Raw genomic sequence first — 27988 nt, 5'->3', positions numbered from 1 at the left:
GGAGCCCCACACCTCCACCCCTGCCATCAAGGCGCGGAGTGTGGGAGAAGGAAAGGCCACCATAAGAGAGGGCAGCTTCCAGAGCAGAGTCAGACTGAGTAAGCCAGGTCTCAGTTATAGCAAAGAGAAGCAGGGAGTGAGAGAGAAAGAAGTCATGCACAGAGAGGAACTTGTTAGAGAGGGAGCGAGCATTCCAAATGGCACAGGAGAAAGGGAGAGAGGAGGGAGGGTGGCAGGGGATGGGTATGAGGTTGGAGGGGTTAACACCAGAAGGAGTAGAAGTTGTATGTGGGAGGCGAGGACGAGAGCAAGTAGAAATAAGGCAGGGACCAGGATTGGGAGAGATATCCCCAGAAGCAAGGAGGAGAAGCATGGATAGAAAGAGGATGTGTGAGGATGATTTGTAGGGGTGTGTTTTAGTGCAGGAGGTATAGCTGTGTGGTGACAGAGGACGCAGGTAAGAAAGGAGTTCATGTGAACTGAGAAGTGGGGAAGAAAGGAGAGATGGAGATATATGAATAGAGTTAGAGACATAAGGAGACTGGTGGAAGGAAGTGCATAATTTGAAAATAAGTGCGGTTGCAGCAAATATAAAAAATAAAGGCGGCATCACAGCAATAGTTAAGTGTTGAGATGTGCAGTCTTAGATAGATGATATCCTCTTTTCCAACGTAGATCAAAAGCAGGTATCAGAAGCAGTAGGTGATGTCCACTTTTCCACTTCTTTTTGAACTTCCTTTTTAAACTTCATAAATACTTGAAACATATATACTTAAAAGCATATCTGCTTAAAAGCATGGCTGCTAGCCAAATAAACCCAACAGCATTATTTCACCGGAAAAGACGTGTTGTCTCCTCACTTACCACTGCCATCCTGCCACACGTGGTGTCAGAAGTGAGATGTCGAACACCCTGTAAAAGGGGCGGAGCTACCGATTGCGAACTGGTGGGGCCTGTCCACGCGGTAACTATCAGTATGGAAGACGTTGTAAAGGCCTTAGTGCACAGCACCGCTGTTCAGCAGGAAAGCACGGCTGCACAACGCGAGACGAACCGGATACTTGCAGCCCAGCTTGACATTATTGCAGAGACACAGAAACAGCTGATTGAGCAGCTGACCCAGATTAAAATGGACTCGTCCAGTACGGCCCCGGCGCGGCCCGTCCCGGCGAATGTGAACCTGCAGAAAATGACGCCGCACGATGACATCGAGGGATACCTCAGGTCCTTTGAGCGAATCGCTTCCCGGGAAGGTTGGGCCCACTCCAAATGGGCTGGGATTATCGCACCCTTTTTACTGGGGGAAGCCCAAAAAGCGTATTGTGACCTTGACGAAGAAGCCGCAGCAGATTATGACTGTCTGAAAAGCGAAATCCTTGCAAGGATTGGAGTGACTCCCGCAGTTTGTGCGCAGAGGTTCCATAAGTGGAAATACCAGGAACAGAAGCCGCCCAGATCCCAGTTATGGGATTTGATTCACCTAGCGTCCAAGTGGCTAAAACCAGAGGAACATAGCCCGGCACGGATCCTTGAGATGGGGGTGTTGGACCGCTTCATTCGAGCGTTACCCCAGGACCTTCAACAGTGGGTGGGGCAGGGAGATCCCCTCTCTTGTGATGCCATGGTAGGCGCAGTGGAACAGTTTCTGGCTACCCGTGAACTGTCACGCCCCACTCGCACAAACAACAACCCACGTCCCAACACGAACAGTAGAGGCCAGCGCTGGCGCCAGGACCCACGACCGTTCGCACGATTTGAGCGGGTGGAAGAAAACCAGGATAAGGACAGAAACTCTAAATTTCAGAAAGGGTTTCAAGAACGAACTGGGCCAATTGTTTGTTTTGAGTGTGGGGAGACGGGGAATATTAAGGCTCACTGCCCACAGTTGTCTGAGCCAATGGAGTGTGCATATGGTTCTGTGAAGTCTGAATTTTGTGGAGTGGTGGGTATGACCCGCGAGGGAAAACGTACCCACAACTTCCTCACCACGGTGATGTTAAATGGAAAACCAGTCTCCGCACTGGTAGACTCAGGGAGCAATATTAACTTGGTATCCGGGAAGTTGGTTAAGCCTCTCCGGTTACCCCAGGGTGAGAAGTTGCGGGTATTATGTGTGCATGGGTGTACGCTTCCGTACACCACGACTCTGATAAAAGTAAAAGTCGAAGGGCAAGTCATCGAAACTATGGCAGCAATTGTGCCAAAATTACCCCATTCCCTAGTGTTAGGCTGTAATTTCCCTGGTTTTGACACCCTGATCAGAGGACAGCTCACCTTGAACAATCCTACTCCAGATGAGCTTTTTCCATTTACAGACCCCGAATTAGTCGCCGAGGTGTCTAAAACCCCTAAGTCGAAACGAGAACGTAGGAAGGAAAAAAAAGAGGTACGCCCCCACCCCAGTTAGCACTGGTCACTACCCTAACGGAGGAAGACCAGAGGGAGAAGAGTTGTCCGAGACAGGGCCTGTTGGTGATCAGGTGTCTGAGTAACCCGTGGAGGTAACCGACCAAACTCCAGATGAAGAAGGTTTTGGAAGTCTAGAACTGTCCCTAACTAACTGGTAGAGAACAGGCTAATGATCCCCAGTTGAAAAATGGGTTTAGCCAGGCGGTAGAAGTTAATGGGGTCCCGGTAGAAGGAACCACAAAGGAATCCTATCCATATTTCTACATTAACAATGATTTGTTATATCATGTGAGCCAAGAGGAGGGCCAAGAAATAGAAAAATTGTTAGTACCCAGTTCATTAGTGAGGAAGGTCCTAGAGCTAGCACACTCTCATTTGTTGGGGGGTCATCTGGGCGTAGAGAAGACACAGCAAAGAATCCTAAAAAGGTTTTACTGGGAGGCGCATGCGCGGCAGGAGCAGGGATGGCAGCCTAACCTGAACGCTCCGAGTCCCGCCGGCATTAAAACCACACAGCGCACCGCAAAACTCAACTAATTTAAAAAAAAAACTACAGGAGCTGTTGGCCCTACACATCAGGCATACGGACATATGGCGGCCACGAGGAAAAAATCTAAGCAGAAAGTGGACGTGCGCACATATTTTGTGGGAGCAAAGAAAGTGCAGGAGACAGATAGCATGGCGGCATCTGATTCCGACTCCGCTCAGGAACCGGACCTGACAGCGGTAAGCCAGACGGGAGCCATGAAAAAAGAAATAGCCAAACTCCTTACGGATTTAAAAACCTTCTTTCGTGGGGAGGTGGACACCTTGCGTAAAGACATACTCAGCATTGGAACACGCACCAATGACCTGGAGGAGAAAATGGATGAAGCTGCCCGCTGTCAAACAGAGACGGACTCCAGAGTTACCGCCCTGGAAAGGAAAGTGGCAGACCTGGAGGAACGCAACGAGGACAGCGAGAACAGAGACAGACGAAACAACTTGAGGATCCGGGGGATACCAGAGGAGATTTTAGACCCAGAGCTCCTTATAAACCGCTGGATGTCATCTATAATGCCAGGAAAAACTGAAGCAGAACTAGTAATGGACAGATGCCATAGAGCACTGAGGGCACGACCACTTCTCAATAATCCTCCTAGGGACATAATCATGAGACTGCACCACTTCACAACAAAAGCTGAAATATGCAAAATTACAAGAGCCACCCCCCTAATAAAATTTGAAGACATAGAGATGGCCATCTACCAAGATATCTCACCGATCACGCTAGCAAGACGACAGGCCCTCCAGCCGATCACCAGGCTACTTAGGGAAAAAAATGTCCGTTATCGCTGGGCTTTTCCCTTCGCCTTGATTGTGCTGCAAAATGGCAGGTCACACGTCATCAAACACATCGCAGAGGGTCCTGAGTTCCTCACAAGACTGGGCCTCCCCAATACCTTACCGCAGCCTGAAGCCATGGACGGTCGTCTACCCCGTCGAACCGAATGGGAGAAAGTGAGACAGCCACCAAAACAAAGACACGCTAAAGCGGGCCCCTCAGGATCAGGATGAAGGCCCCACGAGACGGTCCACAGTTACTCCTGAATAGTCAGTTATTGTTGTTTCCCGGTTTAAACTGCACTGTCTACCCTAACAAGCTGCGGTCCCCTGCAAGAAAGACATTACAACGCCGCCCCTCGGAGATTCTCTACCCTACCTAAGGGAGGGGGGGAGTTGAAGTAAAGAAGAGACGCGGCAAAAGTTCTTCCCTCTCTTTTTTCTTTCTATCTCGCTATCCACTTACCAAAATGGCCTCACAAGACGACGGGCGGGAGAATCCGACAAAGAAGCGCCAATCCAGAATGGCGGAGGACGATTTGGCGCGCACACGAGCTGAGACGGAGGACTCCGCCCCCGAGAAACACCAGCCTCCTCTGCTAACACCAGCAAGAACTGCGTGCGACACGCAGAGGCCGTCGAGGGACAAACTCTCGCGAGCACTCGTCACCAAGACTCTGACGTCAGCGAAAGCGTCCAAGTACTAGGGCAAGAACAGTGCCAGGCTGAGAGGCGACAACAGCCACCAGAAGATACACAAAGAGGACCAGAGCTCCCCAGAGGGGTCCGCGCATTCCCCTACTGGGGAGAAAAGCTAAGAATAGCACACAGTCGCAGGGTAGTCAACTAAAGACTTCACTATTGAAAGGTTTAAACTAACCAAAGTTTTCTCTTTCAGAGACACAAGTTGAGTTGCAGTTGAGTTCTGTTATAAGTGCATACGCGCTGATTAATAAAAATTAACGTGTTCGCTGCCGGCGGGGGGGCGGACATCTGCCCTACCTGTTGCCTATTGGCATGTACCTCTCTGGTTGGACGGTGGCCTTAAGCCACGGCCTAACCAAAGACCTGGGCTTCCTCGACTTCAGTGTCCTCCCACTACCCTATATGGTTAACTGGGACACGCTGGATTCGGAAAAGTGTCCCCGGGCAGCAAACCATGGGTCTTCTAAGACCAAAGTGGTTTTCCTTGTTAATATAACAAGGTTATATGTTCCCTGTCACTCCCCTATGTGTTTCCCTCCCCCCCATCCAGGTACCCCTAGTAGAGACGACTGGGCAACAAAAGGCCTGCAGCTCTATCACCAACATCCTACGCAACAACATGAACCGGGTAAGCAGAGAGCACTTGACACCCATGAGAACTCACAACACACACATAGATGGCTTTAACGTTCATCTCCCAAAATGTAAAGGGATTTAATTCCCCCCGAAAACGCAGGATAGCTTTCGCTGACTTCAAACGCAAAAACACAGATGTTCTCTTCCTGCAAGAAACACACTATTGTCTTAAAAACAACCCAAAATTCATAGACAAACACTTCAGAAAATTCTACCTAGCCTCAGCCAAGGATAAAAAAAAGGGTGTAGCCATCTTGATCCACAATAGAGTCCCATTTGTGCCAGAAAAAATAAAACGTGACCCTGAAGGGAGATATATCATTCTAGTAGGCATACTGCAGCAAACCCGGGTTACCTTAGCGTGCGTGTACGCCCCCTGCGATAACAATCCCCAGTTCTTTACAGAATTCTTTCTGAAACTACAAAAATGGGCAAGCGGCAGTGTGATATTAGCAGGGGATTTTAACAAAGCCCTCGACCCTCGTATTGATAGATCTCCAAGGCAGGAGAAAGGGAGACAGGCAGGAACCAAAGAGCTACTAGAAGGGCTACGAAGGGGAGGCCTGGTGGACATTTGGCGAGAACAACACCCAGGCGAACGCACATATACATTCTACTCGCACCCACACGACAGCTACAGCAGACTTGACCACTTCTTTGTATCGGGTAGAATGGTCCCACAAATCTCCAATACTCTGATTCATGACATTACATGGTCAGATCACGCATCGATCGAGCTACGATGCACACAAATTAGGCAGGTTAGCCCAGGAGCAAACTGGAAACTAAACGAATCCCTTATTAAAATACCGGAATTGGCACAGACAATCAAAGACGAGATCAGGAATTTTTTTATTACAAACACAGGCACTGTGGATTCCCACACTACACTGTGGGAGGCTCACAAGGCCACAATAAGAGGAACTTTGATTAGCCTCGCAGCAAGACGCAAAAGACAAAGGGAGGCGAAATTGACACAACTATATAAGAGGTTACATGAGCTCTCTGCACTACATAGCCGATCAGGCGGAGAGGACATCCTTAAGGAGCTGAAAGATGTAAGAATTGAGCTTAATCTCCTCCTCACATCCCGGGCCGAGAGAGATATCAGTTGGACTAAGCGGAAATTCTTTGAGAAAGCCAATAAGCCGGACACTATGTTAGCAAACAGGATCCGTAATAGGCAGCCGAGTTATAACATACAAACCATAAAAACAAAAACAGGAGAGTTGACCTCCAACCCCAAACGCATAGTGGAAGAGTTTAGGCTTTATTATGAACAGCTATATAATGGGGAGAAAGTATCACAAAACCCAAAAACAAAAAAACTTTTACAGTCCTTCCTAGACGAAGCAGCCTTGCCAGAGGTGAGCAGGCTGGAGAATGAGGCAGTTCAATCTGACTTCACGTTAGAAGAACTGACAGCGGTAATCAAACATCTCAAACCCTCTAAGGCCCCAGGCCCAGACGGGTTTTTAAACCTATATTACAAGAAATTTATAGGGGTGCTAGCGCCTCACATGCTCAAATTATTCAATGGAGTTCTAGCGGGAGAACCCTTCTCGGACCAGATGCTTCAGGCGTCGATATCCATAATTTATAAAAAGGACAAAGATCCTACAAACTGCCAAAGCTACAGGCCAATATCCTTAATCAATTCGGACGTAAAAATTTACTCCAAATTATTGGCCAATAGATTGAGTACGATCCTGCCACGGCTTATACACCCAGACCAAGTTGGCTTCATTAGAGACAGACAAGCGGCCGATAACACAAGAAAGATAATTGATATTATTAACTACATTAACGCCAACGGGATCCATGGAGTAATTTTAAGCTTAGACGCAGAAAAGGCCTTTGACAGGATCGACTGGCCATATATGGAGTCCACGCTTGAGGCATTCGGGTTTGAGAACAAAATTATAAGGGCAATAAAAGCATTATACACTACCCCGACCGCCAGGGTGTTACACCAAGGCTTCCCATCAGATATGTTTAAAATTAAAAGCGGTACCAGACAGGGCTGCCCACTTTCGCCCCTGTTGTTCGCCCTATGCATGGAACCGCTGGCAGCACACATGCGGCGCAATCCAGATATTACGGGAGTGCAAATAGGTTCCCAAGAGCATAAAATCGCGCTATACGCAGATGATATTATATTATCTTTGACAAAACCACTCACCGCATTACCCAATCTGTTCGCTCTACTGGATAAATTTGGCAGAATCTCCGGATTTAAGATCAATCAATCAAAATCGGAGGCGCTGAGTCTAAATATCCCAAAGGCGACAGAGAAACTAATCGAGATAAATTTTCAGTTTAAATGGCAGACCAGAGCTATAAAATACTTGGGAATTTTTCTAACCAAACATAACCATAATCTATACCAGGAGAATTACCCGAGACTTATAAAAACCCTCATAAAGGAACTCAAAGACTGGTCTGCATATGGGATATCCTGGATTGGTAAAATCTTTTGCGTAAAAATGAACCTCCTCCCCAGGATGCTATACCTGTTCCAAACTCTTCCGATACCCGTAGTAAGATCAGATATTATAGGACTGCAGAAAGCAGTCACAAACTTCATTTGGAAAAACAAAAAACCACGGGTAAAAAGGTCAATCATGCAAAGGCCTAAGGAAACTGGGGGGCTGGCAGTGCCGTGCTTGATGGCTTACTACAAAGCGGCCCAACTATGCCAAATCACACAGTGGCACGGGGTTCCGGGGCAAAGGCAATGGGTGGCACTGGAGAGAGAGGCTTGCGCCCCGCTGGAGCTGAAAGACCTTATATGGTACCCTAAATCTAGGCTAAAAGATCTCAGGAACCCGCTTCCCTCGGTGCTGAGCTCTCTCTCGGTCTGGGAGACGGTTAAACATAGCCACTCACTAACCTCAAAACACACTCTAATGACTCCCCTTTATGGAAACCCGGATTTTGCTCCGGGGTTAACCGACAGAAATTTCACACTCTGGCAAAAAAGGGGGAATAAGCAGACTAAAGGACCTGGAGAGTAGAGACACAATCAAAACATTCGATAATCTACAGTCAGAAACGGACTTACCTAATACAGAATTTCTTAGATACCTCCAGGTTCGGGCATTCTATACCAAACACCCAAATAGACCACCCCTAACCAATTTTGAAAAGCTCTGTGATCGGGGAACCGATACACGGGGACTCATCTCTGCTCTGTACAAAGTGGTGGCCAACACAGACTCCGGTGACACACACAGACCAAGCTTCATGACACAATGGGAGACTGATCTGAATGGACCGCTAGAAGACAAAGACTGGGAAGCAATTTTTAAAGCTGCGGCTAGCAGTTCGATCTGTACGACGCTGAAGGAGAACGCATATAAAGTATTATTACGGTGGTACCTCACCCCAGTTAGACTGGCAAAATTTGTGGCGGGCGCTTCCCCGCTCTGTCCTAGGAAGTGCGGGGAACGGGGAGATCTGGTACACATGCTGTGGTCTTGTCCGCGAATCATTCCCGTTTGGACTCAAATTAGAGATTGGCTACAAAAGGTCTTCTTGGGCCTCAAAATTCAACTAGATCCTTGGGTTTTCCTACTAGGTAAGCCCACAGAAGAGGTGTCTAGATCGGGAAACAAACTTATAGCACATTTTGCTACGGCGATGAGGTGCGAGACCGCAGCATTGTGGAATCAGGATGCAATTCCATCAATAGATAAAATTCGGAATAGAATCTGGTTCGCTTGCCAGATGGAAAAGTTGACAAGTCTAGTCAACGACACTGGCCCAAATTTCCAAAAAGTCTGGTCATTATGGCTGGCACAGACCGATATCCCAGGGATGAGCAATGCCGCCATCTGGCTTTGATAGTGGCAGGTGGGTTCTCCTTCGACGGCGGAACAGACACACCGGAGACAGAACAATAGAGAACCTGACGGACAGGATCAATTAAGGAGAAATATCCCTTTCCCTGATTATTAAACTAGGTGGGACGTTAGACGAGATAGTAAAGAACACACAGAAAAGAGCCAGGCCTAAGGGAATACGCGGAAGAGTCTATACTCCATCCAGTCACCCTATGCCCTCCCCCCTAACCCCCCCTTACCACCCCCTCTCAAGTCTCCCCCCCCCATGTTTGTTTTGATGTTGTACGTTACAATGAAAAACAATTGACATTACTGTGATACTGGCATGTACTATCATTGAAAAACCCAATAAAAGAAAGTTTAAAAAAAAAAAAAAAAAAGGTTTTACTGGTCAGGGATATATAATGCAGTAAAGAGATTCTGTGCCTCTTGTCCCGAGTGTCAGTTGACAGCCCCCCGACCACGTTTGAGGGCCCCATTGATCCCTATGCCTATTATTGAGGTCCCATTTGAGAGGATTGCCATGGATATAGTGGGTCCCTTGGAGAAATCTGCCAAGGGTCATCAGTACATTCTGGTGATCCTAGACTATGCCACTCGATATCCAGAGGCACTACCTTTACGTAACACTTCCTCCAAAGCTATAGCTAAGGAATAGTTACAGGTGTTTTCCCGACTCGGGATACCGAAAGAAATTCTGACAGATCAGGGTACCCCGTTTACATCTAAACTTATGCGAGACTTATGTGTAGAGCTAAAAATACAGTTCCTAAGAACCTCTGTGTACCATCCACAAACGGACGGACTGGTAGAACGATTCAATAAGACGTTGAAGATGATGTTGAGAAAGGTAGTCGCTAGTGATGGGAAGAACTGGGACACCTTGTTGCCTTATCTCTTGTTTGCTATCCGAGAGGTACCACAGGCCTCTACGGGGTTTTCCCCATTTGAACTCCTGTATGGGAGACGCCCAAGAGGGATTCTGGATAGCCTCAAAGAAGAGTGGGAGCAACAAGCTGTGCCAGGGAAAAATGTCGTCCAATTTGTGGAAGATTTGAAAGACCGTATTGCGCATAATACCCCCATAGTCAGACAGCATCTAGAAGAGGCACAGAGGGCCCAACGGAACCTTTACAACAGACAGGCTACGGTTCGCAACTTCCGACCAGGGGACCGAGTAATGGTCCTTGTTCCCACGGCCGAAAGCAAGCTGTTATCACATTGGCAGGGGCCATATGAGGTTCTAGAACAGGTCGGCCCGGTGAATTATAAAATTCGACAGCCAGACCGGAGGAAGGTAGAGCAAATCTATCACATAAATCTATTAAAATCCTGGAAGGATAGAGAGGTATGCCTGTCGGTAGTAGCTAACGAATCCAGGAAAGGGGAGGAACCACTTGTTCAAATATCGGCAGAACTTACGCCTGAACAACACAGAGAAGCTGTAGATTTGGTGAAAAGGAACAGAGATGTCTTTTCCAGCGTACCAGGGAAAACTAGGATGATTTCTCATGATATCATCACCAAGCCAGGGGTAGTCATTAAGATAAGACCTTATAGAATCCCAGAAGCTAGAAGAGGGGCTATTCAGTCGGAGGTAAAGAAAATGCTAGATCTAGGCATAATTGAGGAGTCCCATAGTCAATGGTCCAGCCCTATTGTCTTGGTACCTAAGCCAGATGGGACAATATGGTTCTGTAACGACTTTAGAAAGGTAAATGAAGTCTCGAAGTTTGATGCCTATCCTATGCCACGGGTAAACGAGTTAATTGAGAAGTTGGCGAGGGCTCATTTTCTAACCACTTTAGATCTTACAAAGGGTTATTGGCAGATCCCCTTAACAAGGTCAGCAAAAGAGAAAACGGCCTTCTCCACACCTGATGGTCTATTTCAGTACACTGTTTTACCCTTTGGTCTTCATGGGGCGCCTGCAACCTTCCAAAGGTTGATGAATAAATTGCTACACCCACACTCGAACTACGCCTCAGCGTACTTAGACGATGTGGTAATTCATAGTCCAGTTTGGGACTCACATCTAGGAAAGGTTGAAGCAGTGTTAAGAACCTTTCGGGAGGCGGGTCTTACAGCCAATCCAGCTAAATGTTCAGTCGGCCTAGCAAAGGCAAAATATCTTGGCTATGTTGTGGGAAGGGGGACAGTAAAACCCCAGCTCAATAAAGTTGAAGCCATTGAGAGTTGGCCCCGTCCCCTTAAAAAGAAACAGGTTAGGACGTTTCTGGGCATTGTAGGTTACTACAGGCGATTTATACCCCATTTTGCAACCCGGGCTGCACAACTTTCAGATCTAGTAAAGGCAAAGGCACCTGATGTTGTAAAATGGAACAGTAATGCGGAGACCGCATTTGTAGACCTACGCACAACGCTCTGTAGTCACCCAGTCTTGGTAGCCCCGGACTTTAAAAAGGAGTTTTTTTTACAAACGGACGCCTCCGAAGTAGGTCTCGGAGCAGTACTGTCCCAGTTTGTAGGAGAAGAGGAACACCCGGTCCTCTATTTAAGTCACAAATTGTGTCCCCGCGAACAAAGATATGCCACAGTAGAAAAAGAGTGTTTGGCCGTAAAGTGGGCAACAGACACATTGAAATATTACCTTTTAAGCAGGTCATTTACACTCGTAACAGATCACGCACCACTACAGTGGATGCACAGAAATAAAGAAAAGAACTCGAGAGTTACCCGTTGGTTCCTGTCGTTGCAACCTTTTAACTTTACGATCCAACATCGGCCAGGCATACTGCACGGTAATGCTGATGCACTCTCTAGGGTGCACAGTCTCGGTGCACGGGCCGCTCCACTCGGTAACGTTACGCTGGGAAGGGGGATATGTGACAGGGTCATTGACTCCGTATATGTGAATAGGAGATGGCAGTATGCATGCTATCCAGTAAACGAGGGGTTAACTCAGCTTGTCAAGCAGACCACAGGTGATTTGAATAAAGCTCCTTTACCTGCTTTAAAAACAGGAAGAGGAAATGCCTCTGGGGCGGCAGTCTCTCTCTCTGAGGCATAGAGAGAAGACAGAGAAGTGTTAAGACAGCCACAAGCTGCCCAAAGCGATCCTGTCCCAAGAGGGAAGAATAAAGCTCCCAGGTAAGGAGCCAACTGCGTTTACTGTACTTTATGGGCTGGAATAGGTTAGCTAGCCAGCCAGATAGTTAGCCTGCACTTTTGTTTAGCTAGTACCCCGACCGGGGTTAGGTTTTGGTTTCATTTCAATTTTAAAGGGACAGTGTACCCATTGTTTAGTTACCGTTTTTGGACAAATAAACCCAACAGCATTATTTCACCGGAAAAGACGTGTTGTCTCCTCACTTACCACGGCCATCCTGCCACAATATATATATATATGTGTGAGTGTGTATATAAAATGTGTGTGTGTGTACGTATATATATATATATATGTGTGTGTGTGTGTGTGCATTGTGTGTGTGTATATATATATATATATATATATATATATATATAATGTGTGTGTGTGTGTGTGTGTGTGTGTGTGCGTGCGTGAATATATTTATCAAAGTTGCACAATGTTAATAAATAATTTATTCTCACCACATGTCTTTTTTTTTTTTAATTTTTAAAATATTATATAATATACACACACACACACACACACGTTCCCCAGTGACACACAAACACACATGTAACCATGCTGTAAAATGGTTGCAGTCATCTCTCCTGCTGACAGTAAGGCCTGGTAAGTTATGGGCATGCCAGCAGTAATCATGGAGGTTTGCCCTCACACCCTGGTGAGGTGCCCTGTGTATGGATGGGAGTGGTCACAGGCTCTGACTCCATGGTTAGTGATGTCAGAGTTGTGCCAGCCCCCAGAGGATACATAAGGCACAGCACTGATCAAAAGTTAGGATTAGGTAATAGGTTCTTCTCAGTTCTGGAAGGAGTGAAGAGTGATTATGTTATAAGCAGCTGAATAATGAGACTGTGACCAGGGACCTGGCACAGAATAGGTATCCCTACGGGGATAGGGAATCCCTAATTAAGGAGGACAATACCTTTCAAAGGGAAGTACGGTGAACAATGGAGGGCTAAATACACCCCATTGCGGAGGGCAGCTGGCCCACCGTACTAATAAAGATGCATCTGATCAAAGACCCTCTCGTGTGTAAGTGTGGAGTCATTGCACAGAGAGAAGCACCACAGAGGAGTTCCTCATCAGAATCATCCCCCAGCGGACGCCGGGATCCTGATGAGGTGGAGGCGCTGCACTGGATATAGGTAGGACTCAGCACCCTACCTCAGCTGCCTGTCTGAGTTGGCAAATCCCCACACACCATCATGCGGGAGACTCAGGAGTCCTGTTGCCAACAGGTGCACCACCAGACACTACCATGTAATGGGGATTGGTTAGACCACAGGGGCCAATATGAGATTGGGTGGGTCAGGCCTGTCCAGAAAAACTGTTACATTTGGAGGCGCTGCTGAGAGAAGTAGACCTGTCAACAGGACAGGCTTTTGCTAGGCGCACTGGGAAACAGGGAGAAGTGTCTGCTGCCACTTTGTGCTGCATTGGGATGGACCTAGGGGTAGTCAGGGGGCTGATGGAGTTGTCAGTTCGCAGGGACGACCTAGGGGCCTGAAAGGAGTTAGTGGGTTTGGAGCCGGGCTATAGCTGTCCTAGTAGCCTTGAGGCAGTGCTAGTTGGTAGGATGCCTAAAGGGATAGCCTGTTAACGTGGTCAGGAATCCTGGAGAGGGTCTGCGCTAGGCTGACCAAGAGAGGTAGACGCCCAAGTACTGCATGGGAGAGCCAGAGTACTCTAGCCCATTCCAGACCACTTACCGAAGGGAGCACAGACTGGGAGGAAGGAGATACAGCAGACACTGAGAGAGTGAGCCTAGCCTGAGGTAGTGCAACACGAGTCCAGCCTACATTAGGTACACAAGGTGGTGCATCAGGGCAATCTTTATTGTACCGGTGTGGTGGCTGCCCCGCAGAGAGGAGCCCCATGTACGATAACTGCTACGAGAGAATGTCGACCGCAAGAATGGAGGATCCGCGCGGTGCGGATAGTCCAAAATGGCGACTGGAGGCTGATGGGGAGAGCACACGTGGCGTGCGCCCCACTGAAGAGCAAGCTGTTGCTGACATGTCTTTCACAAGCCTGCTATGGAGTGGAACGAAAGCTGTGGCCGCACCGTTTTGGTCCTGCCTAGGACCGCGGGGTGCTACCCTGAATGATAGTAGCGAGGACATTGCAATTGTATCTGGAGAACAGGACTTTCAAAATGGCGGCTCCAGCCTTCCTGGGAGACCGCGTGTGCCAGTTGCAGAGAATTCTGCAAATGCGGGACTTGCAGAGAGTTGGCCAGGAGTGGCGCCAACAGGAAAACCCCGCCCTGATGGGGTATATGGCGCGAAAGCTGCAGCCGCGCCCTCATGGACAGTGACCAGCTCAGCCCCAGTGTTGAGCCAACCGATTAGTCTGTGGGACCCTCCCCTGATCTCAACCAGGGGGAGTGGCTTCCAACTATGCCCCGTGGGCATGAATCCGGTGAGCCAAGGAATTGGTGCACTGACGGCGCAACTACCTGAAGCAGTTCCGGCCGCTGGAGTGGTGGGCAAAAAGGAGGGATACTTTGCACGCAAAGCAGCTGAAAGGAAACGGCTGGAATTGGCGGCAAAAGAAGAACCCCACCCTGTTGGGGATAAGGGCGCGAAAGCTGTGACCGCGCCCACTAGGACTGAAAGGGGTACGGCTTTAATTAAAGGATATCCTATTCCCTTGTGGGACCCGCCCATAATTGCTACCACCGGGGGCGGGTTCCAGTTGTCAGAGCAAGGAGGAGCTAAACCAGGGAGTGGCTGGCGCCTCAACTTCTGTTGGTCACTCGCGAGGAACCAGCTCCAAGGACAGACCAGTGCTAAAAGTGGCTCCCACTAGAACCATGGCCTGCTCCTCTACTGTGACCACGATGGTGTCCACGCAGCCCTATGCAGTGCCTGGCGGGGTACTGGTGATCAGGGTGGCAAACACTGAGACGGTGGTGGGGCTCTGCTTGCAATGCAGACTGCCCGGAGGCACTGTGGGCACGGCGTCGCGCTGTCCACAATGTGGGACTCAATATCTGTGGCCGATGCCTACCTTCGTGCCAATTCAAGTCAGTGACCCCCCGGGGGATACGGCTAGGCTGTCCGCCGAGTCCCCTGGTGCACTGTGGCTTAACAGTGCTGATCCCGGAGAATGGGGATCGGAGCCGATTCCATCGGTTGGGTCAGGAAAAAAAGAAGCGGTCGGGCAGTACACCGACCGAGAGAGCAGAAGGCGGTCGCCATGATTGGTGACCCCTAAGCCGGTGAAAGGGGACTCCTCCGATGAGGATCTCCGAGAACTATCTGGGTCCCAGTCTGGGATCAAGGCGGCCTCCAGTACGGAGAAAGGGAGGGAGACACCCCTTGCAGTGAGTAGCGGTAAGGAGAATCGGGTGTCACCCGTGGATCGGCGAGTCGAGAGGCGGAGTCCTTCCGTTCCGGGGACCGGCGGATCCAGTGGCAGCGGGCGCGATACGCCTACCCCCCTGCGGAGTGGTAAGAGCAGCCCTTGTACTTACCTAGCTCCGATCGCCGGTGTTGCAGAGGAAGGGCCGTGCCAGGCCCAGGCGGTACGTGAAGGGACGACGAGAGAGCTTCCGGATGTTATCGTGGAGGAAGAGATCCCGCGTGGGGGTCCCACCCAAGATGGCGGCACATCCGGGTCCAGTGAGGACGTTACTTCCGGCAGAGGCAGCGGAGCGTCCGGTAGAGGAGAGTCTATGCTTCGGCGATCGGGTGGATGTTCCCGATCACCACGAAAGACACGGAGCTGGCAGGCCGAGCGGCGGACTGAGAAGGGTGAGGCCCCGTCTACCGAACAGTCGTCTGACAGCCGGGAACGGGTCGTAACCCCGTGGCGGCCGATCGCTTGCCCCTATGCCCAACCCCACGCCCTTGATAAGGCCCTTGCCCCAGCCACTTGTCCCCGGGGATCCCCGCCTAGTTTGGAGGTGTTGGAGGTGTCCTTGGGGGTGGATGAGGAACGGACTGGGGAGAGACTGAGCAGTTATGTTTCGGAGGGTGTTTCCAGGGGTGGATGGCAACTGGGTAAGGCAGCGGTGGACCGGTGGGTGCCTAATGTACCCGAGCCGTCAGAGGGAAAGGCACCGGGATCATATCAATGGTCTAAATCGCGCTCCGAAAGAAGGGGATATTTTCATGGGGGGATACGGAGGAAGGTGATTCCATGGACTCCGATAAATATAAGGAGACCCGGTGGGGGGCCCCCTTATTTGAGGGCTATGTGGCCTGGATGGATCGTACGCGATTCCTTATCCGAAGGGAGGATATAGTAGATTACTGGTGGCCAGTAGGAGAGTTCACACCCGCGCAGAGGGATAGGGAGCTACAAGAGAGGTGGTTCAAAATTGAGCGCAAGGAAATAGAGCCTATGGGTCCTGACATCCTATCAGACCCAGTAGACCCTGATGAACCCCTATCATGGGTGCTGACCGGACGGGCAGGGAATGCTGAGCTAACCAGGAGCAGCCGGGCCGAGAGGGCCATTATTGCCAAGTACAAGGCGTCCCACGGGTTGGAGTACCTGTATGTCCCTGAACCCCTTATGGAGGAGATTGAGGAGAATAGGGAAACCATTGAGATGTACATGGTGAATAAGGGGGGCGCGATAACGGGTCGTAAGGCCGAGGATAGGATAGAGCACCTGATGAGGGTATGGAGTATTGGCAGGAATATTCATAAACACAGGGTAATATATAGACCCGAGAGGGGATTGCCACGCCACTACTATATAACTGTCCTGGACATGGGTGGTCGGGAAGTTAAAAAGCCAGACCCTAGTCACTATTATTAGGTGGTACAGGGTATTTTGTTGTGCGAGTTCGCGGCTGCTGGACGGGGCGTGCTTGGCGCAATGTTTATTTCACTGATGTTATATGTTCACTGATTATGTGTGTTTCCATTTTACAGTGCTTCCTGGAGAAAAGTACTTCAAATTTAGGTCCCAGCCGGGGGGAGAATGTAACCATGCTGTAAAATGGTTGCAGTCATCTCTCCTGCTGACAGTAAGGCCTGGTAAGTTATGGGCATGCCAGCAGTAATCATGGAGGTTTGCCCTCACCCTGGTGAGGTGCCCTGTGTATGGATGGGAGTGGTCACAGGCTCTGACTCCATGGTTAGTGATGTCAGAGTTGTGCCAGCCCCCAGAGGATACATAAGGCACAGCACTGATCAAAAGTTAGGATTAGGTAATAGGTTCTTCTCAGTTCTGGAAGGAGTGAAGAGTGATTATGTTATAAGCAGCTGAATAATGAGACTGTGACCAGCGACCTGGCACAGAATAGGTATCCCTACGGGGATAGGGAATCCCTAATTAAGGAGGACAATACCTTTCAAAGGGAAGTACGGTGAACAATGGAGGGCTAAATACACCCCACTGCGGAGGGCAGCTGGCCCACCGTACTAATAAAGATGCATCTGATCAAAGACCCTCTCGTGTGTAAGTGTGGAGTCATTGCACAGAGAGGAGCACCACAGAGGAGTTCCTCATCAGAATCATCCCCCAGCGGACGCCGGGATCCTGATGAGGTGGAGGCGCTGCACTGGATATAGGTAGGACTCAGCACACTACCTCAGCTGCCTGTCTGAGTTGGCAAATCCCCACACACCATCATGCAGGAGACTCAGGAGTCCTGTTGCCAACAGGTGCACCACCAGACACTACCATGTAATGGGGACTGGTTAGACCACAGGGGCCAATATGAGATTGGGTGGGTCAGGCCAGTCCAGAAAAACCGTTACACACAGAACACTTCAAAGTGACACACACACACACACACACTGACAGCTACCAAGTGACACACACACACACAGTGATACCCGCCTCCCAAGCGCGCTTGCTGTCTCCTCTGTCAGGACAGCAAAAAGCTCCTGGTAGCGCGAGCGTCAGCAAGCGAGAGCACTGCTCAGCGACGCTCCGTGCACTATGTCTGAGGCCTTAAGGTTGAAACAGCTGTCTGTGGGTGGGGTTACTGGCTATGCATCTTAACCCTGGCTGTGCTTAAAGCTGTGACCATGCAGCAAGCTTAAGCCTATAGGCAGTGTTCGACAAATCACCCAAAAATCTACTCGCCCAACCAAAAAATCTACTCGCCACCTAGTCCTGCCCCCAACTCCGCCCCTAGTCCCGCCCCCAACTCCGCCCCTAGTCCCGCCCCCAACCCCGCTTTAAAATAAAATATATAAATAAAATACATTTAATAAATTCCTAGTCAGAACAACATTCGTTTTTGACATAAATGTATTTATTGTATTACATTATACTACAATTAGTTGTGTGTGTGTGTGTGTGTGTGTGTGTAAGTGTCGGATCTAGAAATAAAAGCCAGATGTGAATGACTAGTTTCCTGAACCCCTTAACCAGTGTCTTGACGTCGGCGCTTCACAGAGAGAGACAGACAGACAGACACACACCCACACACACACAGAGAGCGGCACACACACACACACACACACACACACACACACACACACACACACACACAGAAAGAGAGACACACAGAGAAAGAGAGAGAATGAGAGACACACACACTGAGAGAATGAGAGACAAAGAGAGAGTGCGACAGAGAGAGCGAAGAAGAGAGTGCGACAGAGAGAGGGAGAGGGTGACAGAGAGAGGGAGAGGGTGACAGAGAGAGGGAGAGGGTGACAGAGAGGGAGAGGGTGACGGAGAGAGGGTGACAGAGAGAGGGAGAGGGCGACACAGGGAGAGGGCGACACGGAGAGGGTGGGTGACACAGGGAGAGGGAGGGTGACGGAGAGGGAGGGTGACAGGGAGAGGGAGGGTGACACAGGGAGAGGGAGAGGGTGACACAGGGAGAGGGTAACACAGGGAGAGGGAGAGGGTGACACAGGGAGAGGGAGAGGGTGACACAGGGAGAGGGAGGGTGACACAGGGAGAGGGAGGGTGACACGGAGAGGGTGACACAGGGAGAGAGGGAGAGGGTGACACAGGGAGAGGGTGACACAGGGAGTGGGAGGGTGACACAGGGAGAGGGAGGGTGACAGGGAGAGGGAGGGTGACAGGGAGAGGGGGAGGGTGACACAGGGAGAGGGAGAGGGTGACACAGGGAGAGGGAGAGGGTGACACAGGGAGAGGGAGACACAGGGAGAGGGAGGGTGACACAGGGAGAGGGAGGGTGACACAGGGAGAGGGAGGGAGAGGGTGACAGGGAGAGGGTGACACAGGGAGAGAGAGAGGGTGACACAGGGAGAGGGTGACACAGGGAGAGGGTGACAGGGAGAGAGGGAGAGGGTGACACAGGGAGAGGGAGAGGGTGACACAGGGAGAGAGAGGGAGAGGGTGACACGGAGAGGGAGAGGGTGACACAGGGAGAGAGAGAGGGTGACACGGAGAGGGTGACACAGGGAGAGGGTGACACAGGGAGACGGTGACACAGGGAGAGGGAGAGGGTGACACAGGGAGAGGGTAACACAGAGAGGGTGACACACTCACAGACACACAGACACCCACTCTCACTCAGACAAACTCACACACACACACACACACACAGTCTGTCACTCACACACACACAGTCTGTCACTCACACACACAAACACTCACCCGCAAGGCAGGGGGTCGCACATTGCAGCGGGGGCCTCCGCACGGCAGGAGGGCCTCTGGAAGGCAGGGGGGTCGCACATGGCAGAGGGGGCCTCCGCACGGCAGAAGGGCCTCTGCAAGGGGCCGCGCCCCCTCCAGAGGCGGACGCCGCAGTATTCCCTGAGAATGGAGAAGGGCCGGTAGGGATTTCCCCTGCTTAGAGCAGGGAGAGGCTCCAGTGAGGGGATTTCCCCTGCTTAGAGCAGGGAGAGGCTCCGGTGAGGGGATTTCCCCTGCTTAGAGCAGGGAGAGGCTCCGGTGAGGGGATTTCCCCTGCAGCGGTTAGGGGATTTCCCCTGCTTAGAGCAGGGAGAGGCTCCGGTGAGGGGATTTCCCCTGCTTAGAGCAGGGAGAGGCTCCGGTGAGGGGAGGGGGGACAGATGGCCCTGCAGGGGCCTGAGGCAGACAGGCATGGAAGGGGTGGCTGGCGGAAGGGGGAGGAGTGGAAGAGCTGAGGAGGGAAAGTTGCTGAGAGGCGGGGGAGGAGCGAAGGCACTGCTCAGAGAGCCGGCTTTTTTTTTTTTTTCTCCAGCGCGAGCGCGGGAAAAACAGCAGCGCGAGCGCGGGAAATTTTAAAAATACACGTGTGCTGCTTGTGCCAATATTTACTCGCCCGGGGGTTAAATCCACACGCCCCGGGCGTGTAAATGTATATAATTGTCGAACACTGCCTATAGGGAACCATGTATAAAATGGTTTTGAAGCAAAAAGTGGCACTGTGTGCTCATTTGCATGTCATTTCCCATAATCCCTTGCTGCAGTGGAAGTGCTGTGTGCTGGGTGATAATGGTGTAAGGGGGGGTTTCAGACCTGCCTATGGCATGCAAATGAGCATACAGTTATATTTCCATTTGCTATATGCTTTGCTGTGGCGGGTTTTTGTCACTTTTTTTTTACTCACCATAACGTGTGTGTGTATACAGTGGTCGACAAATCACCCCAAAATCTACTCGCCGAACCAAAAAATCTGCTCGCCCCGGGCCTAGCCCTAATAAATAAATAAAATAAATTCCTAGTAAGAACATTAGTTTTTGACATAAATGTATTTATTGTATTACCTTATTTTACAATTAGTGTGTGTGTCACTGACTGACGGTGTGTGTGTCACTGACTGACGGTGTGTGTGTCACTGACTGACCTATGTCTGACTGACCTGTGTCTGACTGGCTGTGTCTGACTGACTGGCTGTGTCTGACTGACTGGCTGTGTCTGACTGGCTGTGGCTGACTGGCTGTGTCTGACTGGCTGTGTCTGACTGACTGACTGGCTGTGTCTGACTGACTGGCTGTGTCTGACTGGCTGACTGGCTGTGGCTGACTGGCTGTGGCTGGCTGACTGGCTGTGTCTGACTGACTGGCTGTGTCTGACTGACTGGCTGTGTCTGACTGACTGACTGGCTGTGTCTTACTGACTGACTGGCTGTGTCTTACTGACTGACTGGCTGTGTCTGACTGGCTGTGTCTGACTGACTGACTTGCTGTGTCTGACTGACTGACTGACTGGCTGTGTCTTACTGACTGACTGACTGTGTCTGACTGGCTGTGTCTGACTGACTGACTTGCTGTGTCTGACTGACTGACTGACTGACTGGCTGTGTCTGACTGACTGACTTGCTGTGTCTGACTGACTGACTGACTGGCTGTGTCTGACTGACTGACTTGCTGTGTCTGACTGACTGGCTGTGTCTGACTGACTGACTAGCTGTGTCTGACTGACTGTGTCTGACTGACTGGCTGTGTCTGACTGACTGACTGGCTGTGTCTGACTGACTGGCTGTGTCTGACTGACTGACTTGCTGTGTCTGACTGACTGACTGGCTGTGTCTGACTGACTGACTTGCTGTGTCTGACTGACTGGCTGTGTCTGACTGACTGACTAGCTGTGTCTGACTGACTGTGTCTGACTGACTTGCTGTGTCTGACTGACTGACTGGCTGTGTCTGACTGACTGACTTGCTGTGTCTGACTGACTGGCTGTGTCTGACTGACTGACTAGCTGTGTCTGACTGACTGTGTCTGACTGACTGGCTGTGTCTGACTGACTGACTGGCTGTGTCTGACTGACTGGCTGTGTCTGACTGACTGACTGGCTGTGTCTGACTGACTGTGTCTGCCGCAGGGGGGGGGGGGGGGAGACGACAACGGAGAGCCGCCGCGGGGGGAGGGGACAACGGAGAGCCGCCGCGGGGGGGGGGGGAGAGACAAGGGAGAGCCGCGCGGGGGTATGGGAGAGTACTTACGTGCTCACGAAGGATGAAGCTTGAAAAGGAAGGCCACTTCCATGCGAGCTCATATAGCGCCTGGATGCGTGACAAAAAAAACAATTTGTCAGTGTGCACACCAATCAAATAGGATTTATTTATTATTATTATTTTCCAGCGCGAGCAGGGATTATTTAAAAAACAAACCACGTGCGCTGCTTGGGCCAATAGGAGGTCGCCACAATGTCAAATCCAGTCGCCCGGGGCGTGCGGGGAACCGGATTTGTCGAACGGGGGGTGGAGGGGGGGCGGGGGTTGCTCCTTGCATTTGTCCTGGGCACCCAGATTTCTGTTGGCGGCTCTGGGTGGCAAGATGGGATTTGCAGTAGGATTTAGAAAAAAAAGTGGTATATATCTGCCAGCCATTTTTTTTCTGGTGACGTCATTTTAAAGGGAGAGAAGCAAAGCCTTCCTGATTGGCGTGCTTCCCTCCCTTTATGCTGTCACATCCTTTAAAAAAAACGTGATAACACAAATGACAAACCATTCCATGGGGTCTTGCCAAACCGTTCGAGATGGCAGTAATTTTATTGAAGTGGCCAGTAAAGAAATTGCCATGCTAGCCGCTAAGGTAATTACCCCTCTGACCACCACACCAAACCTCCCATGGAAAGCCTAACCACCCTCCCCGGGGCAACTACTGCCATCACCCATGTCCCCTACCTCCCCCCCCCCCCTTCTAGGCGAATGCCCAATATCCCTATTAGACAAATGTGGTTTTAAACATTAACAAAATATATACACGTTTAAAACAAAATAATACAATTTAACATACATTTTAGACATAAACCCACTGATTATCACTTTGGATGGAATGTATATTCTTATGGACTGTTATATACCATGATTGGTTCCAGTTAACCACTTCATATAAACTTTTATATACTGCATGATCTACACTTATATTTGAGCACCATCCTCCCACACATTTCTAGACTGCCCATCTTGCAGCCAGGTCACTCAGCCGCACATCAGTGGGTTGTCACCCGAAGGAAGTCCCTGGACAATCATTCCTAGTCAGGGCCCTAGAAGCTGTCCTAGCTGTTCTCTTACTCCCTGGTGGAGTAAAAGGAATAGCCTCCCACCTCTCCCAGAGGGAGGGCCGCAAAGCCTGCCAGAGCCCTGGCAGCTCACTGGGGTAGACTATCCTTCTCTCAAGGGGGAGAGGAACTACTAAATTCAGGAAATTCTATGCAATAAGTAGTTATAGGCACCACCCCTGTGTCACTGTGATTGGACACAGAGCCTGATGACACTATCTTCACTGCCTCACTGCACAGCATGGGTGTGGGGAAAACTCATGATTACTCCTGGCAAACCTGCCCTTACCAGGGATTACTGCGCAGGAAGAGGACAGAATAATAGCCCAAAACCAGGGCTACACCAGTAATAAATAAACACATTACCAATATTAAAATACATTAATAACCCCCCTTCATTACCTCAGTGGCTAACCGCTAAGGTAATGAAGGGAGTTGGTGGATGTACCATGTGCTGAATGCCATTTCTTGGGTGCTGGGGCGTCACCTTAAAGGGAGGGAATCGCATTCCTTTTTTTAATCAAATTCCACAATTGGGCATCGTTTTTGTTTGCATCGCCCCCAGGGCCGGCCTGTCCATTAGGCGAACCTAGGTGGTGTCCTAGGGGCGCAGAACGGCCACCTACGTTCTGCCGCCCTGCTTCAAGCACAACCGATGTCACATGGCGTCTTGTTGCAATGGTAATAGAGGGGGAGAGGTGCGGGTGTAAAAGATGTAGGGGGGGAGGTGGGGGTGTAGGTACTCCCGCATCAGCCTAGTAAGTATAGATATAAACTGAGGTGCAATAGGGATAATAAGCGTATAACATTAAAAAAAAGGGGGGGGGGAAGAATCCCTTTTATGTATCAATGGATTTGACAAGATTTCTGCCATTTTAATTGGTGTTTTCCAGCAAGTGAGCTTTTTAAAAAAAATCTTTAAATCTTTAGATTTACCTTAAATGTAGGATCCACTGCATCTGCTCTCCCGGCCCTAATGCTGCACATGTTGTGCTAAACCCTTCCTTTGTACAATGTACATCTACAGTTTACTTTCATCCTGAACTGTTTGTGATATTCCAACTTACCTCTCCTGCATGGCCTTCTGTAAGACAGTTTGTGTAACTGTGACTTTTTTGTCTCTTGTCTAGTTCCGATAGCACCGATATTCCACCCATGCCAAGACTGCAAGGTTGCTTTTAGCAGTCAGGATTACCTCCTCACACATCTGAAGTCCAAACACCCAAATGAGTATATGGAAAAGACGAGGACAGAACAATCTTGCAACATTCCAATGAATATGACAGAAAATGCAACTTTCAACAAGTCAAGGCAATTATTAAACAATGTAACTGCTTCTAATATATATTGTTTTGAATAAGAAGGTGCCACAGGAAAAGATCTTGGCTCAAGTGGGAAGAATCTGACTTGGTTATCAGACCAGAACCTAGACAAGAGGACCCAAACAAGGGAGAGACCGCATGTATGTGGGGAATGTGGGAAGGGATTTAGTGACTTATCCAGCCTGGACACACACAAGATGACACACGCAGGGGAGAGACTGCATGCATGTGGGGAATGTGGGAAGAGATTTAGTGTGTTATCCAGCCTGAACAGACACAAGAGGACACACACAGGGGAGAGACCGCATGTATGTGGGGAATGTGGGAAGGGATTTAGTCACTTATCCTGCCTGGACACACACAAGATGACACACACAGGGGAGAGACCGCATGTATGTGGGGAATGTGGGAAGGGATTTAGTGTGTTATCCAACATGAACAGACACAAGAGGACACACACAGGGGAGAGACCGCATGTATGTGGGGAATGTGGGAAGGGATTTAGTACCTTATCCAGCCTTAAAATACACATGATGACACACACAGGGGAGAGACCACATGTATGTGGGGAATGTGGGAAGGGATTTAGTGTGTTATCCCACCTGAACACACACAAGAGGACACACACAGGGGAGAGACCGCATGTATGTGGGGAATGTGGGAAGGGATTTAGTGCCGTATCCCACCTGAACATACACAAGAGGACGCACACAGGGGAGAGACCGTATATATGTGGGGAATGTGGGAAGGGATTTAGTCACTTACCCAGCCTGGACATACACAAGATGACACACACAGGGGAGAGACCGCATGTATGTGGGGAATGTGAGAAGGGATTTAGTGCCTTATCCAGCCTGAACACACACAAGATGACACACACAGGGGAGAGACCGCATGTATGTGGGGAATGTGAGAAGGGATTTAGTACCTTATCCAGCCTGATCTTACACAAGAGGACACACACAGGGGAGAGACCGCATGTATGTGGGGAATGTGGGAAGGGATTTAGTCGGTTATTCAGCCTTTACACACACAGGAGGACACACACAGGGGAGAGACCGCATGAATGTGGAGAATGTGGGAAGAGATACACCCAGTTATCCAGCCTGAACATGCACAAGAGGACACACACAGGGGAGAGACCATATGAATGTGGGGAATGTGGGAAGAGATTTAATGTGTTATCCAGCCTGAACACACACAAGAAGACACACACAGGGGAGAGACCGCATGTATGTGGGGAATGTGGGAAGGGATTTAGTCGGTTATACAGCCTGAACACACACAAGAGGACACACACAGGGGAGAGACCTATCTCTAAAGCCATGCATGTTTAGGGATAACCAGCGAATAAGACGCTCACATAAGTGCACACGTGTACAGTATCTGTGTTACTCTGAATCACAATGCAAAGTGACTTTATGGTGCATAAAACGAGCATTTTAAAAGGATAAAGTTATAACTTTTAAGTTATAACAGGTTATTTGTATCATTCTTATATTTAAAGGAAAATTATCTTGTTTTATATTTCCATGCTGTTGGTTCTAATAAAATGTGGGATTATGCTGAAGCGGTCTGTAGCCTCACTTGGCTATGAATCGGAATCGTTTCGCCGCTACCTATTGGCCACCAGTGTTCGGTCGCAGACGGACCCTCCGCCACCGGCCACTTCTAATGTGAGGTTTATTACTGTCTATGGCAGCGGTGCGTAAACTGGGGGGCGCAGGATTATTTAGGGGGGGCTCAGGCGGCGTGCCGGCAGACGCTGTGCACGGGTGGTTGAACAAGCTCTGTGCTGCTTCTCTGCTCTCTGCTGTGGGGGCGGGGCCTTGTTACTTCTCTGCTCTGCTTTGGGGGTGGGGCCTTGCTGCTTCTCTGCTGTGCGGGCGGGGCCTTGCTGCTTCTCTGCTCTCTGCTGCGGGAGCGGAGCCTTGCTGCTTCTCTGCTGTGGGGGCATGGCCTTGCTGCTTCTCTGCTGTGGGGGCAGGGCCTTATGCTTCTGTGCTGTGGGGGCGGAACCTTGCTGCTTCTCTGCTGTCTGCTGTGGGGGCGGGACCTTGCTGCTGCTCTGATGTGGGGGTTGGACCTTGCTGCTTCTCTGCTGTGGGGGCGGGGCCTTGCTGCTTTTCTGCTCTCTGTTTGTTGCGGGGCCTTGCTGCTTCTCTGCTCTGGGGGCGGGGCCTTGCTGCTTCTCTGCTCTCTGCTGTGGGGGCGGGGCCTTGCTGCTTCTCTGCTCTCTGCTGTGGCGGCGGGGCCTTGCTGCTTCTCTGCTCTCTGCTGTGGGGGCGGGGCCTTGCTGCTTCTCTGCTCTCTGCTGTGGGGGCGGGAACTTGCTGCGTCTCTGCTGTGGGGGCGGGGCCTTGCTGCTTCTCTGCTTTGGGGGCGGGGCCTTGCTGCTTCTCTGCTCTCTGCTTTGGGGGCGGGGCCTTGCTGCTTCTCTGCTCTCTGCTGTGGGGACGGGGCCTTGCTGCTTCTCTGCTCTCTGCTGTGGGGGCGGGGCCTTGCTGCTTCTCTGCTCTCTGCGGGGCCTTGCTGCTTCTCTGCTCTCTGCGGGGCCTTCTCTGCACACAGACAGCCCCTCCTCCTCCTGTCTGTTTTCCCCACAAGGGGGACCGGAGCATGCGGAGTACTACCCCCCCAGGTAAAAGTGTGAGTGTGTGTGCAGGGTGAGAGAGTGTGTGCGTGCAGTGTGTGATGAGTGTGAGTGTGTGAGTTGTGATTTAGTATGTGTGGGTGTTGTGATTCAATACAGCGTTGCGCAAACTGGTGTGCGCGCCCCGGGGGGGGGGGCGCAGGCGGCGAAACCTGGTGTGCGCGGGAGGGCAAAAAGCTGTACGTGGACGGGCAGCCGAAGAAGCTGTGCGCGGGCGGGCGGCCGAACAGGATAGTGCAGGTGGCGGCCACGTGATGGTGTGTGTGCATGCACGGGGGCTTCGGAGGTACGGGGGAGGAGCACGCACCAGCGCTGTGATGTCAAACGCCCCTCCTTACGGTGTCTGCCCTACAATAGCGCTGTGGTCCTTCTCTCCGCTGGCAACCTGCTTCACTGCGATCCTCTGCGAGTGAAAGGGTAGGCTGCCACTGTATCACTCACACTATGAATGTACAGAAATAATGGGGGGAAAAGTGAAAACACAACATTGAAAACGGAAAAAAATAAATAATACATAATACTGTAGGTAGGAGTGTGTGACACTGGGGACAGCAAGCCAAGAGCAGGGAGAAGGAAAAGGCGAATGGGAGAAGGAAAAAGGGAAGGGAAAATGAAGGGGGGAAGGGAGGTAGCAAAGAGGTGGATGAATGACCCCCCCCCCAAAAAAATGGATTGCGTTTGTGCACATATCCGCTCTCCCAAGCTTGGCACTTGGGGAGACAAACAAAATGTACTTTGAAGCGCGCTCAGCAGTCAATGCGCACACACACCCCCTCCCAATCCAATCACCCCACGCCCGTGCTTGCAAAATGATGTCACCGCTCGCAGCGGCAGCGTGGACGCAGCCTAATTTTGAAGTGCGAGCTGTTGAAATATGTAAGTATTTAGACATATTAGTATTTACATTGCATAACGTTTAATAAAGGTTTATTTTTCATGTGATTTTGATTACATCAGGCAGGGGCCCGAGAAATTTCATGGATGAAAAGGGGGCTCGGCATAAAAAGTTTGCTCACCCCTGGCTATGGCAGTGGGTTAATGTAAGGGTTTAAAGTAGGGTTTTTAGGTTAGGGGGCTTAGGATATAAGGTCCCTCACACAAG

At 50.4% G+C, this 27988-nt stretch overlaps 1 protein-coding gene across 1 annotated transcript in view; it reads left to right on the top strand.

Annotated features, from left to right (window-relative positions):
* LOC142476111 (uncharacterized) overlaps nucleotides 1-25974 on the top strand; it is a 29275-nt gene extending 3301 nt beyond the window's left edge. The window contains exons 2-3 of the mRNA XM_075581644.1: nucleotides 4988-5065; nucleotides 24042-25974. Coding sequence (XP_075437759.1) covers nucleotides 24431-25570 — 1140 coding nt within the window. The 5' untranslated portion in view covers nucleotides 4988-5065; nucleotides 24042-24430 and the 3' untranslated portion in view covers nucleotides 25571-25974. The remainder of the gene's footprint in view (nucleotides 1-4987; nucleotides 5066-24041) is intronic.
* The last annotated feature ends 2014 nt before the right edge of the window (nucleotides 25975-27988 follow it).

Source organism: Ascaphus truei, unplaced genomic scaffold (genome assembly GCF_040206685.1).
Source record: "Ascaphus truei isolate aAscTru1 unplaced genomic scaffold, aAscTru1.hap1 HAP1_SCAFFOLD_1463, whole genome shotgun sequence".
Taxonomy (NCBI): Eukaryota; Metazoa; Chordata; class Amphibia; order Anura; family Ascaphidae; genus Ascaphus; species Ascaphus truei.
This window is presented reverse-complemented; position numbering and strand designations above follow the sequence as displayed.